The sequence below is a fragment of the Amphiura filiformis genome, chromosome 3, assembly GCF_039555335.1.
Source record: "Amphiura filiformis chromosome 3, Afil_fr2py, whole genome shotgun sequence".
NCBI classification, from domain to species: Eukaryota; Metazoa; Echinodermata; class Ophiuroidea; order Amphilepidida; family Amphiuridae; genus Amphiura; species Amphiura filiformis.
The window spans coordinates 1,824,264-1,838,846 of NC_092630.1; the positions used below are offsets into that span (position 1 = coordinate 1,824,264).

At 34.8% G+C, this 14,583-nt stretch overlaps 1 protein-coding gene across 1 annotated transcript; it reads left to right on the plus strand.

Moving 5' to 3' along the window:
* The first annotated feature begins 613 nt into the window (after positions 1–613).
* Positions 614–7,317, plus strand: LOC140147848 (kelch-like protein 15). The gene is made up of 4 exons (XM_072169613.1): positions 614–1,226; positions 3,100–3,360; positions 5,006–5,918; positions 7,198–7,317. Exons 1-3 carry the CDS (start codon positions 618–620, stop codon positions 5,891–5,893), a joined length of 1,758 nt encoding a protein of 585 aa, XP_072025714.1. The 5' UTR covers positions 614–617; the 3' UTR covers positions 5,894–5,918; positions 7,198–7,317.
* The last annotated feature ends 7,266 nt before the right edge of the window (positions 7,318–14,583 follow it).

A 14,583-nucleotide genomic window follows, 5' to 3' on the forward strand; every position in this document is an offset into this window, starting at 1 on the left:
AATGTTCAACTACTGACAGTGTTGTACTACATGCACTCAAACGCAATTCATGCATGTATACCAAAGCTACATTGGCTTGCTAATTGTGTTAATTATTTACATGTACGCTGAAAATGTTCTTGTTTTCTCACACATATATATGCAATGCATAATAAAGGGGACAATATTTGACATTGTATGTAAGAGAATCCATATCCTAAAGCAATGCTGTTATCAACACATATTTTGTGTATTGACATGTTGGAAGAAAATACTTCCGACTTATCGACGTGTATCGACAGTCAACAAGCGGACAGGGCTCAAAGCTCCTTCCCGGGAAACTACTAACAGGAATTGACCTTTTCAGTAAATCCCCTAAGCCTTTGCGAGTACACCTGAGATGTACACCATTTGACGTCACGCCGATGATCTAAACCGATGCGCACATCGTTTATCAAACATCGTTACTGCACATTGCAAGTGTGACGTCAAATGACAAAGCTTATGGGATTTACAGAAAAGGTCAATTCATTTCACCTGAGTGGATCAGCTTGTGACAAATTTAAACCATAAAGACAGACTAACAAATACTTCTCCTCTTGTAATTTACAAATACAGGGCTGGATATGGGTAGTAAAATGAACAGCGCAACTCCAGATCAAATGGAGCGTGTAGGTGATGACTCTTATACACCTCATCTGGCTCTTGGCCTCAGTCAACTCAGAGAACAAGGCACATTCTGTGACATTACTATCATCCTTGGAAATCAGCAATTCCAAGCTCATAAAGCTGTGTTGAGTGCAAGCAGTAGCTGTTTCATGAGTATGTTCACTTCAGAATTTCAAGAAAGCAAGAGGTCAGAGGTCACCATCGATGGTTCACCAGAGAGTTTCACCCAGCTGTTGGAGTGTGCTTACACTGGCTACTTCCATCTATCTCCAGTCAATGTGTGTGGTGTCTTCAGAATGGCCTGCTATATGGACTTTACACATGCAATCAAAGTATGTGTTGACTATCTCATGAAAGTGCATCAAGTCATCGACTTAGAAGATGTCTTCGAGATGTATTCTCTGGCAGAAAGTCATAAAGACATGACAGAGCTAGTAGAAAGACTACGCCTACGTCTACTAAGCAATTTCAAGGCGGTCATAGAAACCAAGTATTTCTTACACCATGCTAACAAGGAGTTTATTGTGACCTGTTTGAGTGCTGAAGAGGTTGAAACTGAGACATCACAAGAGGAAGAGGTTAGTAATTAAGTATACCTTAATGGTAGATAATTCACCGTCGCTGGGCAGGAAAAACCTCCTATATACCGGGTGTCCCAAATAAAGGTTACATACATGTAGGTTTTTGAAAATAATCTAAGTTAATGTTGACAAATATAAATGTCCTTTTCATGACATAATCTATGTATCATGGCATCTGCTAGTAACCCTGTGAATGTCAAGTTCACAACGTGCATATTTAGCCCGCATTCCACGCATTCCTGAATCCTGAGCAAGCTGTTTACCATGTTTACGTGACATAATTCAACACGAGGTATCACTGCCCGTACAATGCATTTGGCGGGTCATTTGAGTAGGGGCAGTCATAGCGTGGCAGACGCAGTATATTATTCTGTTGAACAAAGAATTTTAAAAACCTATTCAGTTTTATTTCGAGAGTTCAGTTAAACAATTAACAATATTCTTTCAATATATAACACAGCAGCGATTTCGACTCAACAAAATCCAACAAAAATTCAAAATGCAAATTGTTATTAATTTTATTATGTTCATGACAGGAGATACAGCGTGCAAATAATATGCCTTCACCAAAAAGTGTTCCTCTTCCTCTTCCTTTATTTTAACCACCAAGAGTCAAGAAGCTCTAAGATAAGCAATATCTAATTTGTCAATATGGTTCTTTAGTGTAATAAGTTCAACCATGAAACAAAAATAATAAGAGACAAATAAAAAGCCAAAAGAAAACAATATGAAAACAAAGATGTGCTTGTGTTCAACTTTTGTTGTACGATATTTTGATGATTAGCCACTCCTGACACCCCTGTCATTTTGCGCTCATAAGTTTAGTTGCTTAAAAGATACGAAGTTGAAACTTAGCAGACAATTACAAGAAGGATGAATAATTCATGTCTGAAAATATGACAGTGTTTTGTTGTATCATCGCAAAATGCGATTAATTTTCTACATAACCTTTTTTTATGGGACACCTTGTACTAGTGGCTCTAAACATATTTAAAACAAAACTGCCAAGAGGTTACAAAGGAGGTTTTGCTTTGTCAGGGGCCAATGATACATGACATTTTGAGGTTTTTCTAAGCCCAACGATGACATGTGGTTAAAGCCTTATCCAAGATTTTTTGTACAAAATATTATAACTTCATGACACCATTCTTTAGGGATAGTGCAATAAATATGTATATCATGGTACTCCCAGGAAGTGATCAAACTTTGTTTACCAGTTCAGAAGGAGCAAGTTGAAAGAGAGGGGTAAGTAATTTTTGGCACAGATTTGTGGGCCTTGTTGAAATATTTGCAAAATACATCACACAATTTGATAATGTTTTAATATGGTTCCTCAAAATATGGCATCAGTAAAGAGGGCCATGGAATTTTTGGCACATCACAAAATGGCAGCCAAAGATTTTGTTTATACATTGATAGGGGTGGTCTAAGTAATTTTTGGCAGACTACTTAGAGAATTCACCCCATCCAATTAACATAATTATTGCATCACACCTTAGTAAATTAGTGGCTATTCAGATCATTTGATTATCAGATTTTGCTTGATCTGATACATATACCTGATGATAATATATCAGGTATGGTATATATAACTTTTCAAGAAATTTCCAGAATGCAGACTGGATTGAAAAAAAAGAGTGTATTTTTGTTTTACATTTTCGGAATTGGAAGATGATATTTCATCATAAAATTGATTTAGGGAGTGGTATACCCCTGCAGGCTATTTCATGGACAATCTCCTATAAAATTATGATGCTACATGCAAGTGCTCAGCCATCTTGCCAAGGGCAATATCGATTTCAGGAAATTTAAGAAAAGTTCACCTTCATATACGTTGTACACCTCTGTTCTATGTTTGTTGGACATTCAGATTCTGCAGAGTACCTTAAACTGGCTGCGATATGACTGGCACCAGCGACAGGTGCACACCACAGATCTCTTGAAGAAGATCCGTCTTGGTTTGGTGCCACCTGACAGACTCAAGCAGATCCTTGGTGATGAAATACTAGCCATACCAGATTGTAAGGAAATGATTGAGGAGGTTGTCAAGGTGCTTGCTACTAAGGAGAGTGCTAGGATACCATTGAATCAGAGTCACCCAGACATGTTTGCTACTAGAAACACTATCACAGTAAGTATGCTTGACACCCAGACATGTTTGCTACTAGAAACACTATCACAGTAAGTATGCTTAAATTTTGAAATGTAAATATTGTCTCGCCTTATAAGGCAGGAGACTACAATATATATATATATATATATATAATCACTTTTCCATATGTCCGGCTGATTGTATGTGATAAATTTGGTTTAAGTTTTGATAAATGCTCTCAGGTGAACAGTTAACTTGAATCCTATTGCAAGCATTTGAAATATATCCTTTTGGGCTTAAACCTGGTACAAATAATCCTTCATATGAGGGGATCATGAAAAAATAAATCTGAGGTCAAAGGTCAAATGGGGTAAAAAACTTGGTGCAAATCATCCTTGATATGAGGGGAACATGAAAAAGTCAACATGAGGTCACATAAAAGATCCTTACAACATTCTAAACATGTTTAGAATATTTATGACCCAAAGGTCAAAGTTTAGGGGTCAAAGGTCAAATTTCAAAATTGGTCCAATCAAGCTCAAATTTAACAGGAATGATCCTTACAACATTCTAAACATGAAACAATATTTATGACTCCAAAGGTCAAAGTTGAGGGGTCAAAGGTCAAATTTCAAAATTGGTCTAATCAGCTCAAATTCAGCAGGAATGATCCTTACAGCAGTGCTCATGTGCATCTAACCCTACCAGACTAACCCACAGGCCGATGAATGACAATGACCTGGGCAACTGGGTGTTGTTAAGAATGAGAACTAGTAAAAGGATGAAGTCCCGGGATACAGTGGCATTGGTTTACTGTCGTTTTATCTTTTCTGTTTCGGGAGCTCTATTGTTCAGAAACAAAAACGCAAGGGATTAAGTGGGATGATGTGTAAGTTGACTTCATTGTTACGTTTGGGGCATCATGCTTCTCATTTGAAGAGGTAATAATAGGTGCTGTCAATCACACTTATGTCTGTCAATAAAGGTTGGATAAGTCAATTATATGCAACACTGACGTCTCAAGTGGGCAATCTTACTCATGTCAGTCATTTAACTAGGCAGGATAGGCCTACATCAGGTCGGAACGCAAATTTGGTGTCATTATGGTCTATATTACTGTGACATTTAAAAAAGGACCCCTGCCTCTTCTCCTCTCGTTTTCTTCTCTTTCTAGTCTATATTGGATGTTGTATTTCCTTTACCCTTCTCCCCCTCGCACTGTTTTAGCAGTAGGCCTATGATCAACATGGAAAATTAAAATAAATGCAATAAACTCCTCCCTGCTCTGCTCGCCCCCTCTCGACTCTTCTCTCGATCTCCTCTCCTCTCCTCTCCCCCCTCCCCTCCCCTCTCCTTGAGCAAGTTTCATGTAAATTATTTATATGGTTGTCTTCAGATTTTGTTACTTTCAACTGTTGATTAGCATTGAAGAATGGAAAATTGAAGGTTGAAAATGACTTGCGTGTTACCCGTTTACCACAACATACATTTGGTATACATGCATGTAATTGGGACTTACTGCGGACATCTGCAAACCAAGGGTGGTACTCGTTTGGTCCACGGTTTTGTTTGTATCCTCAGTTGCAGTTAAACATGCACACACCCCCCACCCCCACACATGCCACACATATAGTATTACTGTATAATACAATGTACTTATATACTTTTATCATTATCATTGTAGGCACCAGTATCCATGCAATGGGACTCTATCATTGACCGAGATGAAGATAAACTATTCCTACATTATAAAACAAAGACAGGCTTTTATAGACTCAATTGCATCCCTGAACTTCCATGCACATATCCGTCTTCTGGCTTCCTTCAACAGGCACATGAGGGTCATGGCTTTAAGACCCTTGCTGTTGGAAATCAGTTATATGTCGCAGGTGGTAACAAGAGTGAGCTGTATGATGATGGTGAGCCAATTCCTGAGAAGCATTTCCTCAAGTATAATTTTGAAACCAACAAGTGGACTGTTCTCCCTTCAATGTTAGGAAATCATTGTGTTCCAGAACTTGTTGAGTTAGATGGATATATCTATGCAATCAGTGGAACTTCATATAGAGAAAACAGTGACTGTGTTGAACGCTTCAGCATTGTCAATGAAGAATGGGAGATGGTCAGTCCTTTGATTTCATCACTTTGTCAAGTGCGTAGTTTATCTTTTAAAGGCTGCATATTTGTAACAGGTAGAAACAGCCACAGCTTTGGAGATCAATGTATGATGTACAATCCTACGAAAAATGTGTGGATTCCAGCAGTTGTCACTCTCAACGAATCATTGTCAAAAGAGGTTCAGTGCCCATACTTAAATATCTCATGGTTTGTAGTGCACAAAAATGCCTGCTACTGCTTCAGAATTGCAAGTTTGGAGAGACATAAAAAGCGTCAAGTTCAAAGAGTCATTTGCGATGTTGAGAGTGAAGTTCCATCCATCACCTTAGCAGAGCCAGTTGCACGTGCAGAAGAAATATTTGGCTTTCATTTTGCTGCCTTTGAGCCATATCCAGAGTTTGCCACATTTGACAAATGTAAACTGGGAGGGTCACCTTGTGATGAAGAGCATTAAACAATGGCTGATGGAATTCAGTGAGGTAATTGAGTAGAGATTTAAGTGGGCAGTCATTAATTTGTGTTCAATATTTAGATTACAAGTGTAACAGAGTAGCACTCAAATTAACCATAAAAAATTGTTTTCAGCGTATTTTTAGTCCTGCGACGAATATCGATATCTATATGGACGAAATGAAAATGGTCCAGAGCAGTGATATCCACAACATGGCTAGCTCATTTCAGTGTGATTAAATCAATTTCAGTGAGATTTTATGGCCAGTGTTGTTCAGAGATGCTTCAATTTATTTTCCAGTGTGGTTGGATGGTGTTCATCATCATTTGCATACCTGAATAACAATATAGTGCTTGCTATTATGTAATGTGTATTTTTTTTCAGTGTAGTGTAGTGATGTTTAAGAGTAGTAGGCCCTACTGAAAAAATATTTAGTGTAATTTCAATGTCATAGGTACATTGTGATTAAATGATGATTAATGTCATTGAGATCATTGAATACATACTAAAATACAATCCCTGAACTTCCATGCACATACATGTATCAATATGTGGATTCAAGGAGTTGCCATTCCCAATGAATCATTCTTAACCCCCTGGACACTACTGGTCATCTAACAGCATTTCTGATTGGTTGATAACTTGAAATGCTCATTTCATTTACCAATTATGACTAGGCTTATAACTATTTATGGTCAAACTTACACTTGCAGATGATCTTATTAATAATACCCTCCTTGATTGGTTCAAAATTGGACACAATATTCATTTTGGCCAATGGGCAGAGCATTAAACATTGGCTGATGGAATTTTAAACTTGGTAATTGAGTACAGATTTAAGTGGGCTGATATGTGTTCAATAGATTACAGAGCTGTCAAGTGTATCTTTGAATGTACATAGTATTACTGGCATAATTACAGTTAATTTGTATCCCGTTTCCAAAATAAAACATATTTATTTTAAATAAACAAATTAGGAAGAAGTACACAAATTTGAAATTGTTCCAAATCCTTAGATTGACCTAGCGTGGGGAAACTGTGGACCTTTCATATAGCCGTTTGTCTATTGGGTATACATACTACATAGTGCCAAATGCGTTTTTACGCTTGCAGGAAGCCATTTCAGCTATATAAAAAAAGCAAGGACATGTCCACATTGCAGGTGCAGCCTGCTTTAATGTGTACTCTCGATTGGCTGTTGGCTCTATAAACAAACAAGCAATAACCATGTGCTGAAACACACACAACAAACACACCACCCCCACCTACATTACATTGATACCAAATACTTTTATTTATCATTGTAGGCACCAGTATCTTTGAAGAGGGACTTTATCGATGACCGAGATGACTGTATACTATCCCTACATTACAGAACAAAGGCAGGCTTTTATAAACTCAATCACATCTCTGAACTTCCATGCATATATCCACCTTTTGGCTTACTCCTTTAGACTGCGTATGTGGGTTATGGCTTCCAGACACTTGTTGTTGGAAATCAGTTTTATGTTGCAGGGGGATATAAGTTTGAGCTAGATGTGGATCAGCCAAACCCGGAGAAGCATTTCCTCAAGTATAATTTTGAAACGAACGAGTGGACTGTTCTCCCTTAGGGAATCATTGTGTTCCAGAACTTGTTGAGTTAGATGGATATATCTATGCAATCAGTACAACTACTGATAGAAGATCAGTGACAGCGTTCAATGCTTCAGCATTGTCAATGAAGAATGGGAGATGGTCCTTTGATTTCTTCACTTTGTAATGTGCGAGGTCTATCTTGTAATGGCTGCATATGGTCATTTTCACGGTAAAGGGTGTAACTTTGGATTTTTAACATTTTGATCCGTAGTTTTCTAATAAAGCCACAGAATTCCATGATTTTTGGCCACATAAGTCATCTAGTTAGCAGCTACCTTGGGTAGCATAATCATCTTCGGGAGTTACTGCGTTCAGTTTTAGCAGGCTTAAATGTACCTAATATTGCCATTTTGAAAAACTGTAAAAACAGTAACATTTTTGTAAAACCCTGTGTTTTCTTCAGTTAGTTCATGGATAATTTTTCTTATCCTGAAAGTACGGTCATATGTTCAGTAAACACTGCCACATTAGATTTAATTGTGAACAGCCCTGTATTTTTGAGAACCGGACTTCGATATTTGTCGCTTCGAGGTTTCATTTTCCGTTAACAATTGTTAACAAACTTTGTGGGTATAGCTTTGGTTCATAATTCTTGGTTATTTCTTCACTTCTTCTTGATTCATAACAGTTGATATCTTAACTTGAAATGGGTAACAAAAATTAGTTGATTTGCAAGCTTTTAAAATTTTTATAAAATCTTGACTTCAAAGAGCCGATTTTCCGTTAACTTTTTTGAAGCCCCGAAACAAACTGTTCAGCAAGCTTGGGCAAATATAAATAAAAGAGCTCATCCAATCTATTGATCAAAATGTAGCAAAGTAGATCCTCAAGTCACTTGTTTTTAAATCATGGAGATATATATCACCGTTTGAAAATGGGACCCAATACAAACTTTCCGTTAACAATTGAAGCCTCCGAAACAAATGAAGCCTCCGAAACAACAGTAAACTTAATTATCATCTATGCATATCTAAATTGGTATGTTCCATATTGATATCTGCATTGTAATTGTTGCATGATATGTGCAGAATGTCATAAATTTAAAAAAATTGATATTATGGTTAATGCTTGAAAAATATACTGATATCCAAGAAAGCCCGTTTCGGAGGCTTCACATGCAAATAACACCATACTTAACAAATGGGTGAAAAAATTATCATGTTATAAATCTGCAATATCTGCCGCATAGAATCATTGATTCAATACACACAAGAAAATAACAGCTTAGATGATCCCAACAGTGTTGTTTTCAAAAAAAACTACTTCTGCCATGTTTAACCATTGTAAACATGAAGCCTCCGAAACAAAAAAAATGACTTGCTGTGATAATTTAATTTTTGTCACAACTGAAATTCAATACTTAGAAGCAAAGCATGAAAATTGGTAATTGTGATATTTTTTACCTATTTTTTCATGTCAACTTGTAGTAGTTAGCCAAATATTTTACTTTTATGATCACCTGTGTTGTTAACTGAAGCCTCCGAAACACAAATCGCTTGAATTGCCAATTCTAAAAAATAACTCCAATTTCTGTGAAACTTGGCTGGGAGGTTCCTTTCATCAAGTAGTATTTGTACATGAAGTTAGACATTTAAATTATTTTAGGAACCCAATTAAAACTTTAAAAATATGTTTAAGGTTGGGAAATTTCCATTGCAAATGACCCTTGATGTTAAAAATTTTCAAAATTGCAATTACAAACATAGCAAAACATGGTATAAAATTTAACTTATATCTGTTGACTTACTTTGGAATGGGATTTCACATGTATTCCAGCTTTCATGTCAGAATTTTCTGAGCTTATGTAAAATACATTTTTTCTTAGATTTTAACCAAAATGTTATGGAAATGTCAATTTTTTTATCAGAAATCAAAAGGTTTAAGCCTTGAAACACTATTTTACTGGAATTTAAGTTGCTTCTATGCATGATTACAGTAAACAGAAACATATTTAAGTGGTTTGAAATTTTGACCCTAAAAATCAAAAGTTACACCCTTTACTGTGAAAATGACCATATTTGTAACAGGTAAAGACGGACATGACATTAAATGTATGATGTACAATCCGACGGAAAACATGTGGATTCCAGCAGTTGTTCTTCTCAAGGAGAAAGAGGTTCAGCCTCCATTGTTTAATATCAGATGGTTTGTAGTGCACAAAAATGCTTCAGAATGGCAAGTTACGAGAGATGTAGAAAGCGTCAAGTACAAAGAGTGATTTGCAATGTTGAGAGTGAAGTTCCATCCATCACCATAGCAGAGCCAGTTGGTGCAGACAAAATATTTGGCCTGGATTTTAAGCTCTTTTGGCCACATCCACCACAGTATGCCACATTTAATTTAAACTAGGAGGGTCACTCTGTGATGAAGAGCATATATAACATTGGCTGATGTACATGTAATTTAGCTTGGTAACTGAGTAGTCAATAATTTGTGTTCAATATTTAGATTACATGTGTAGAGTAACACTCAAATTAGCCATAAAAATGTCGCTGAAATTGTTTATTTTCATTGTTGTGACAAATATCAATATAGACTGAATGAAAAAATGATCTAGAACAGTGATCCACAATATGGCTAGCTCATTTCAGCGTGATTAATTCAGTCCATTTTTCAGTGTGGTTGGATAGTGATTATGGTCATTTGCATACCTGAATTTTTGGTAATTTGGGGTTTTACGGGGGCAGGAGTTCTGAAATGTGCAAATATCATTTTTTGACAAATAATGACATCACAGATGTAAATATCAATCTCTTACACAATATATATACCTCTGCTTGATCGCATCTTTCATGAAGATTTGTGTTCAGGTTAGATAATTACGTTTATGTTAAGCGTTGATGACATGTAATTATAAACTGGGGTCATCCATAAGCAAACGGTAGCTGTCTTCAGAAAACTCCAATTTAATAATAAATAAATAAGGTACCATGATTTAAAGCGTCAACACTTTCTTGTGCCAAATTTGAGTTGATATCAAGAAAATAAGAATTAATGTAAATAAATAATAGCTACAACTGAAACATTTCATAACATATTTGTAATATCATTGAGTAAATTCAAACATTTTGCTAGGTAAATGCAATGAAAAAGTAACTCACTACTGTAGCTTTCGCCATCTGGGCAGATGGCTTGATCACAAATGGTCCACTGCTTTCCCTATGAAACCGCTTGTTGTAAGCCTAGACAGTGAAAGCTAAAGTAGTAGTGAGTTACTTTTCCATTGGATTTGCCAAGCAAAATGTTTGAATTACTTATATTATTATAAATGTATCTATTCATTGAGTGAATGTTCAATCAATCAATCAATCAATCAATCAATCTTTATTTCATTCAAAATACAACAATACAATAACAGCAAAACAACACATTTGAATGAGGAGATGCTCAGAAGGCCAAAAGGCCTGAACAAGCACCCCCTTAACCTTAGCCAAAGTGTCTCAAATTGTCTAATAAAAAACAAATACATACAAAAAAACACCCCCACCACCCTCTTTCATACATTCATGTAGAAACTAACTAAGCAGGAAAAAAAAATGATGAATAAAGAACATGCAGAATATAAATTAGGATTTCATAACATTTGCTCACGACGTATATCGCACAAGAAAGCTGACATTTTGTGAATATAGTATAAATGCATAGAGATCAGTTAATTTTAATCGATTTTTTGTTTTAAAAGGAGAAAAATAAAAATAAGTAAATCCAAACTAAGAGGTATTAAGTGTACATTTCTATAAGGTTTGTTTTAATTTGGGATCTAAAGAGTTTTACTGATGTAGCCGTTTTGGCGCATCTGTCAATCGAATGCCATTTTCTTGGCCCGGCGGTTCTTATTGTTTTGTTAGCAAACTCTGTTTTTGTAAGACAGATCTTGTAATCTTCAGCGTTTCTTGTGTGATACCTGAGGTGATTCCTCTGCTCAACAAAATAACTATTGAAGGCCTTTGGTAACTGATTGGTATTATACTTGTACATAAAAGTGCTTAGTTCGAGATCATAACTATCATAAACATTAAGCAAATTGTAATTCTTGAAAATAGGGGCTGAGTGACTTAAAAAGTGACTATTCGATATCATTCTAAGGGCTTTTTTTTGAAGTTTGAAAATCTTTTCCAAATATTTTTGACAAGTATTTCCCCATGCTAAGATACCATAGTTTATGTAAGGAAGTATTAAAGTACAATATAGTGAATACATTATTCGCTCGGGGACAAAATGTTTCAGTTGGTTTATTACACCAACACCTCTAGATATATTCTTTGAGATGTTGGTAATATGAAATTTCCAAGTTAAATTCTCATCAATTGTCACTCCAAGAAATTTGGTCTTATTCAACCTTTCTAGGATTACATTATCTAATATAATATTTTTAGTAACATTGTACAATACGTGTGATGTTTTGTGATTTGTACCAAGCACCATATAATTAGTCTTGCTTGCATTCACTGATAGCTTATTAGCCTTAAACCAATTATTTACTTCTTTTAATTCATTGTTGATAAGATCGTATTTGGACACAATGTCCTTATGTGAATAAGTTATAGTAGTATCATCGGCAAACAAGACAAATTTGAGAATGGTGGAAGTATTTATGATATCATTAACATACAAAATGAACAATAATGGGCCTAGGATGGAGCCTTGAGGTACTCCACATATTATATCTTTATGTTCAGATTTACAAGAATTGTAATACACATACTGTTTTCTATTATGTAAGTAATCTTTAAACCATTTTAAAACGTTTCCTCTAAAACCATAATGTTCCAGTTTATGTAATAAAATACTATGGTCGATAGTGTCAAAGGCTTTTGACAAATCTAAGAAAATCCCAACAGTTGTCTCATTGTTTTCGACAGCATTACTAATTTTGTCAATAAATTCCAAGATAGCCATATAGGTAGAATGTTTAGATCTAAAGCCAAATTGCTTATCATTTAGAATTTCATATTTATCAATGTAATGTATGCATCTGTTGAACACAAGCCTTTCAAGTATTTTTGAAAAGCATGGCAAAACAGAAACTGGACGATAGTTTGAGAAAACTTCTGGATTTTCTTTCTTATAAATGGGAATTACCTTTGCGATCTTTAACTCATTTGGTACTACACCAGCAGTAATAGACAGGTTGAATATAATAGTTAATGGAATCGATATTTCCTTTGCAATCCTTTTTACCACGTAATTACCAATAGTATCGTGACCAGCACTCTTGTTTTGATTAAATTTATGTATTATTTTTATAACGTCTTCATCAACAGTTGGTTTCATGTACATGCTACTGCTTAATGGGCTCTTTAAATAATCATAGTACTTCTTGCCATTTGTTGTAATCTTGGAAGCTAATTTAGGTCCGATGTTAACAAAATATTAATTAAATTCATTTGAAATTTTCTGGGGATCTGACACCGTTTCGCCTTCATCATTTTTGAATTTAGCTTGCATATTTCTTTTGTTGTTACGTCCAATAATACTATTTATTGTTTTCCATGTTTTTTGTAGATTGTGTTTAACAGATTCAAATTTCTTTTTATAATACTCTCTTTTTGATTTTTTTATTAACGTGTTTAACTTATTTCTATATGTTTTGAATGACTCAAGCGCTTCATCACATGGCTTTTGTATATACCTCTTATACATCTTATTCTTAGTTTTTATACTTTTGAGAAGACCTCTACTTATCCAAGGAAATTTTGGTTCTTTTTTATTATTACTCTTGTGTTTTGTCAAAGGCACACATTCATTATATACATTATTGAAAATACGTATAAACTTATTGTAACTATCATTTACATCTTCATTATCCAGTTCAGCATGCCAATTCACATTGAAAGTTTTTGCTTCAAATTATTTATATTACAAGTATTATGATTCCTCTTATAAAAATAATTTCTTTCATCAGGCGATGTTTTTCTTACTGCCCGATTTTTGAGTACTATAGTTAATAGATGATCACTGACATCAGTAACTATTATTTCTGAGTTTACATCGTTGTGATTATTTGTAAGTATATTATCAATAATGGTTGCACTATGTTCAGTTATTCTAGTTGGTTTGTAAATTGTTGGCATGAACGAATATGAATAAACAAGATTAAGATACTCATGAGTTTGTTTGTGACAGTCATCCTTTAACAAGTCTATATTAAAATCCCCATTAGATAGCATTCCTTATTTTCTTTAGTTATTTGATCAAAAATAGGACCAATATCTTTGATGAAATGCTCAATTTTCGATGTAACGATAAATAGCACCTACTATTATATTTCGTGTATTTTCTCTTTCTATTTCTACAAAACAAGATTCAAAATTAGAGTTTGAAATACAAAGATCAGATCTCAGTTTATATTTGATTGAAGTGGAAATATATAAACAAACACCCCTTTTTCTCTTTCTGTTCTGTTTGTATATTCCATATTATAACCATTTAAGTTGAAGTATTCGGATGGCGATTCTTTTAAGTGGGTTTCAGATAGGCCAATGATGTTAAATTCGTGATTTAAGGTCTTAATGTTTTCTTTCAATTTTTCAAAATTTTTCTTGATACTTCTAATGTTAACATTCAGTCATCATCCAAGAGCAGAAAAATATGTGAGCTTACTTTTTTTTTCAAACCTGTTACATTGCATCTGGAGACTTCATCAGGCAACTGACCTGCTGGATTTATCACATGACTAAAATGAAGTGATTATGTCTGGAGGTTCCAGATGCAATGTGTGTGGCAAGTTTGCAAAAAGAAAGTTTAAGTTTTAGTATTTGATATTCTATTTTGTAATATTTTGCTCCTCTTGATGTTATAATCTACAATACATTACAATGTTATTTTGCGATTTTGACACTTTTGATTCTGTAAAATGTTTTTGATAAAATCAAGATAAATTTTTGATTATGATAAGTGAGAACAATGAATGTCTTATAAATAATTCAATCATATCTGAGTGGAAATGTGGGTACTGGGATGTTCGGCAGATGTAGGGTTCATTTTCAGGCTTTTTGGTATAACTTGGTGCCACTGCTTTATGTTTGTAAGGCTAACAAAAGTTATGTCTCAAG

Coding starts and splice junctions, on each gene's coding strand:
- LOC140147848 (XM_072169613.1), top strand. CDS start 618: ATGAACAGCGCAACTCCAGATCAAATGGAGCGTGTAGGTGATGACTCT. Junction 1,227..3,099: donor AGACATCACAAGAGGAAGAG/GTTAGTAATTAA, acceptor TTGGACATTCAG/ATTCTGCAGAGTACCTTAAA. Junction 3,361..5,005: donor CTACTAGAAACACTATCACA/GTAAGTATGCTT, acceptor TTATCATTGTAG/GCACCAGTATCCATGCAATG.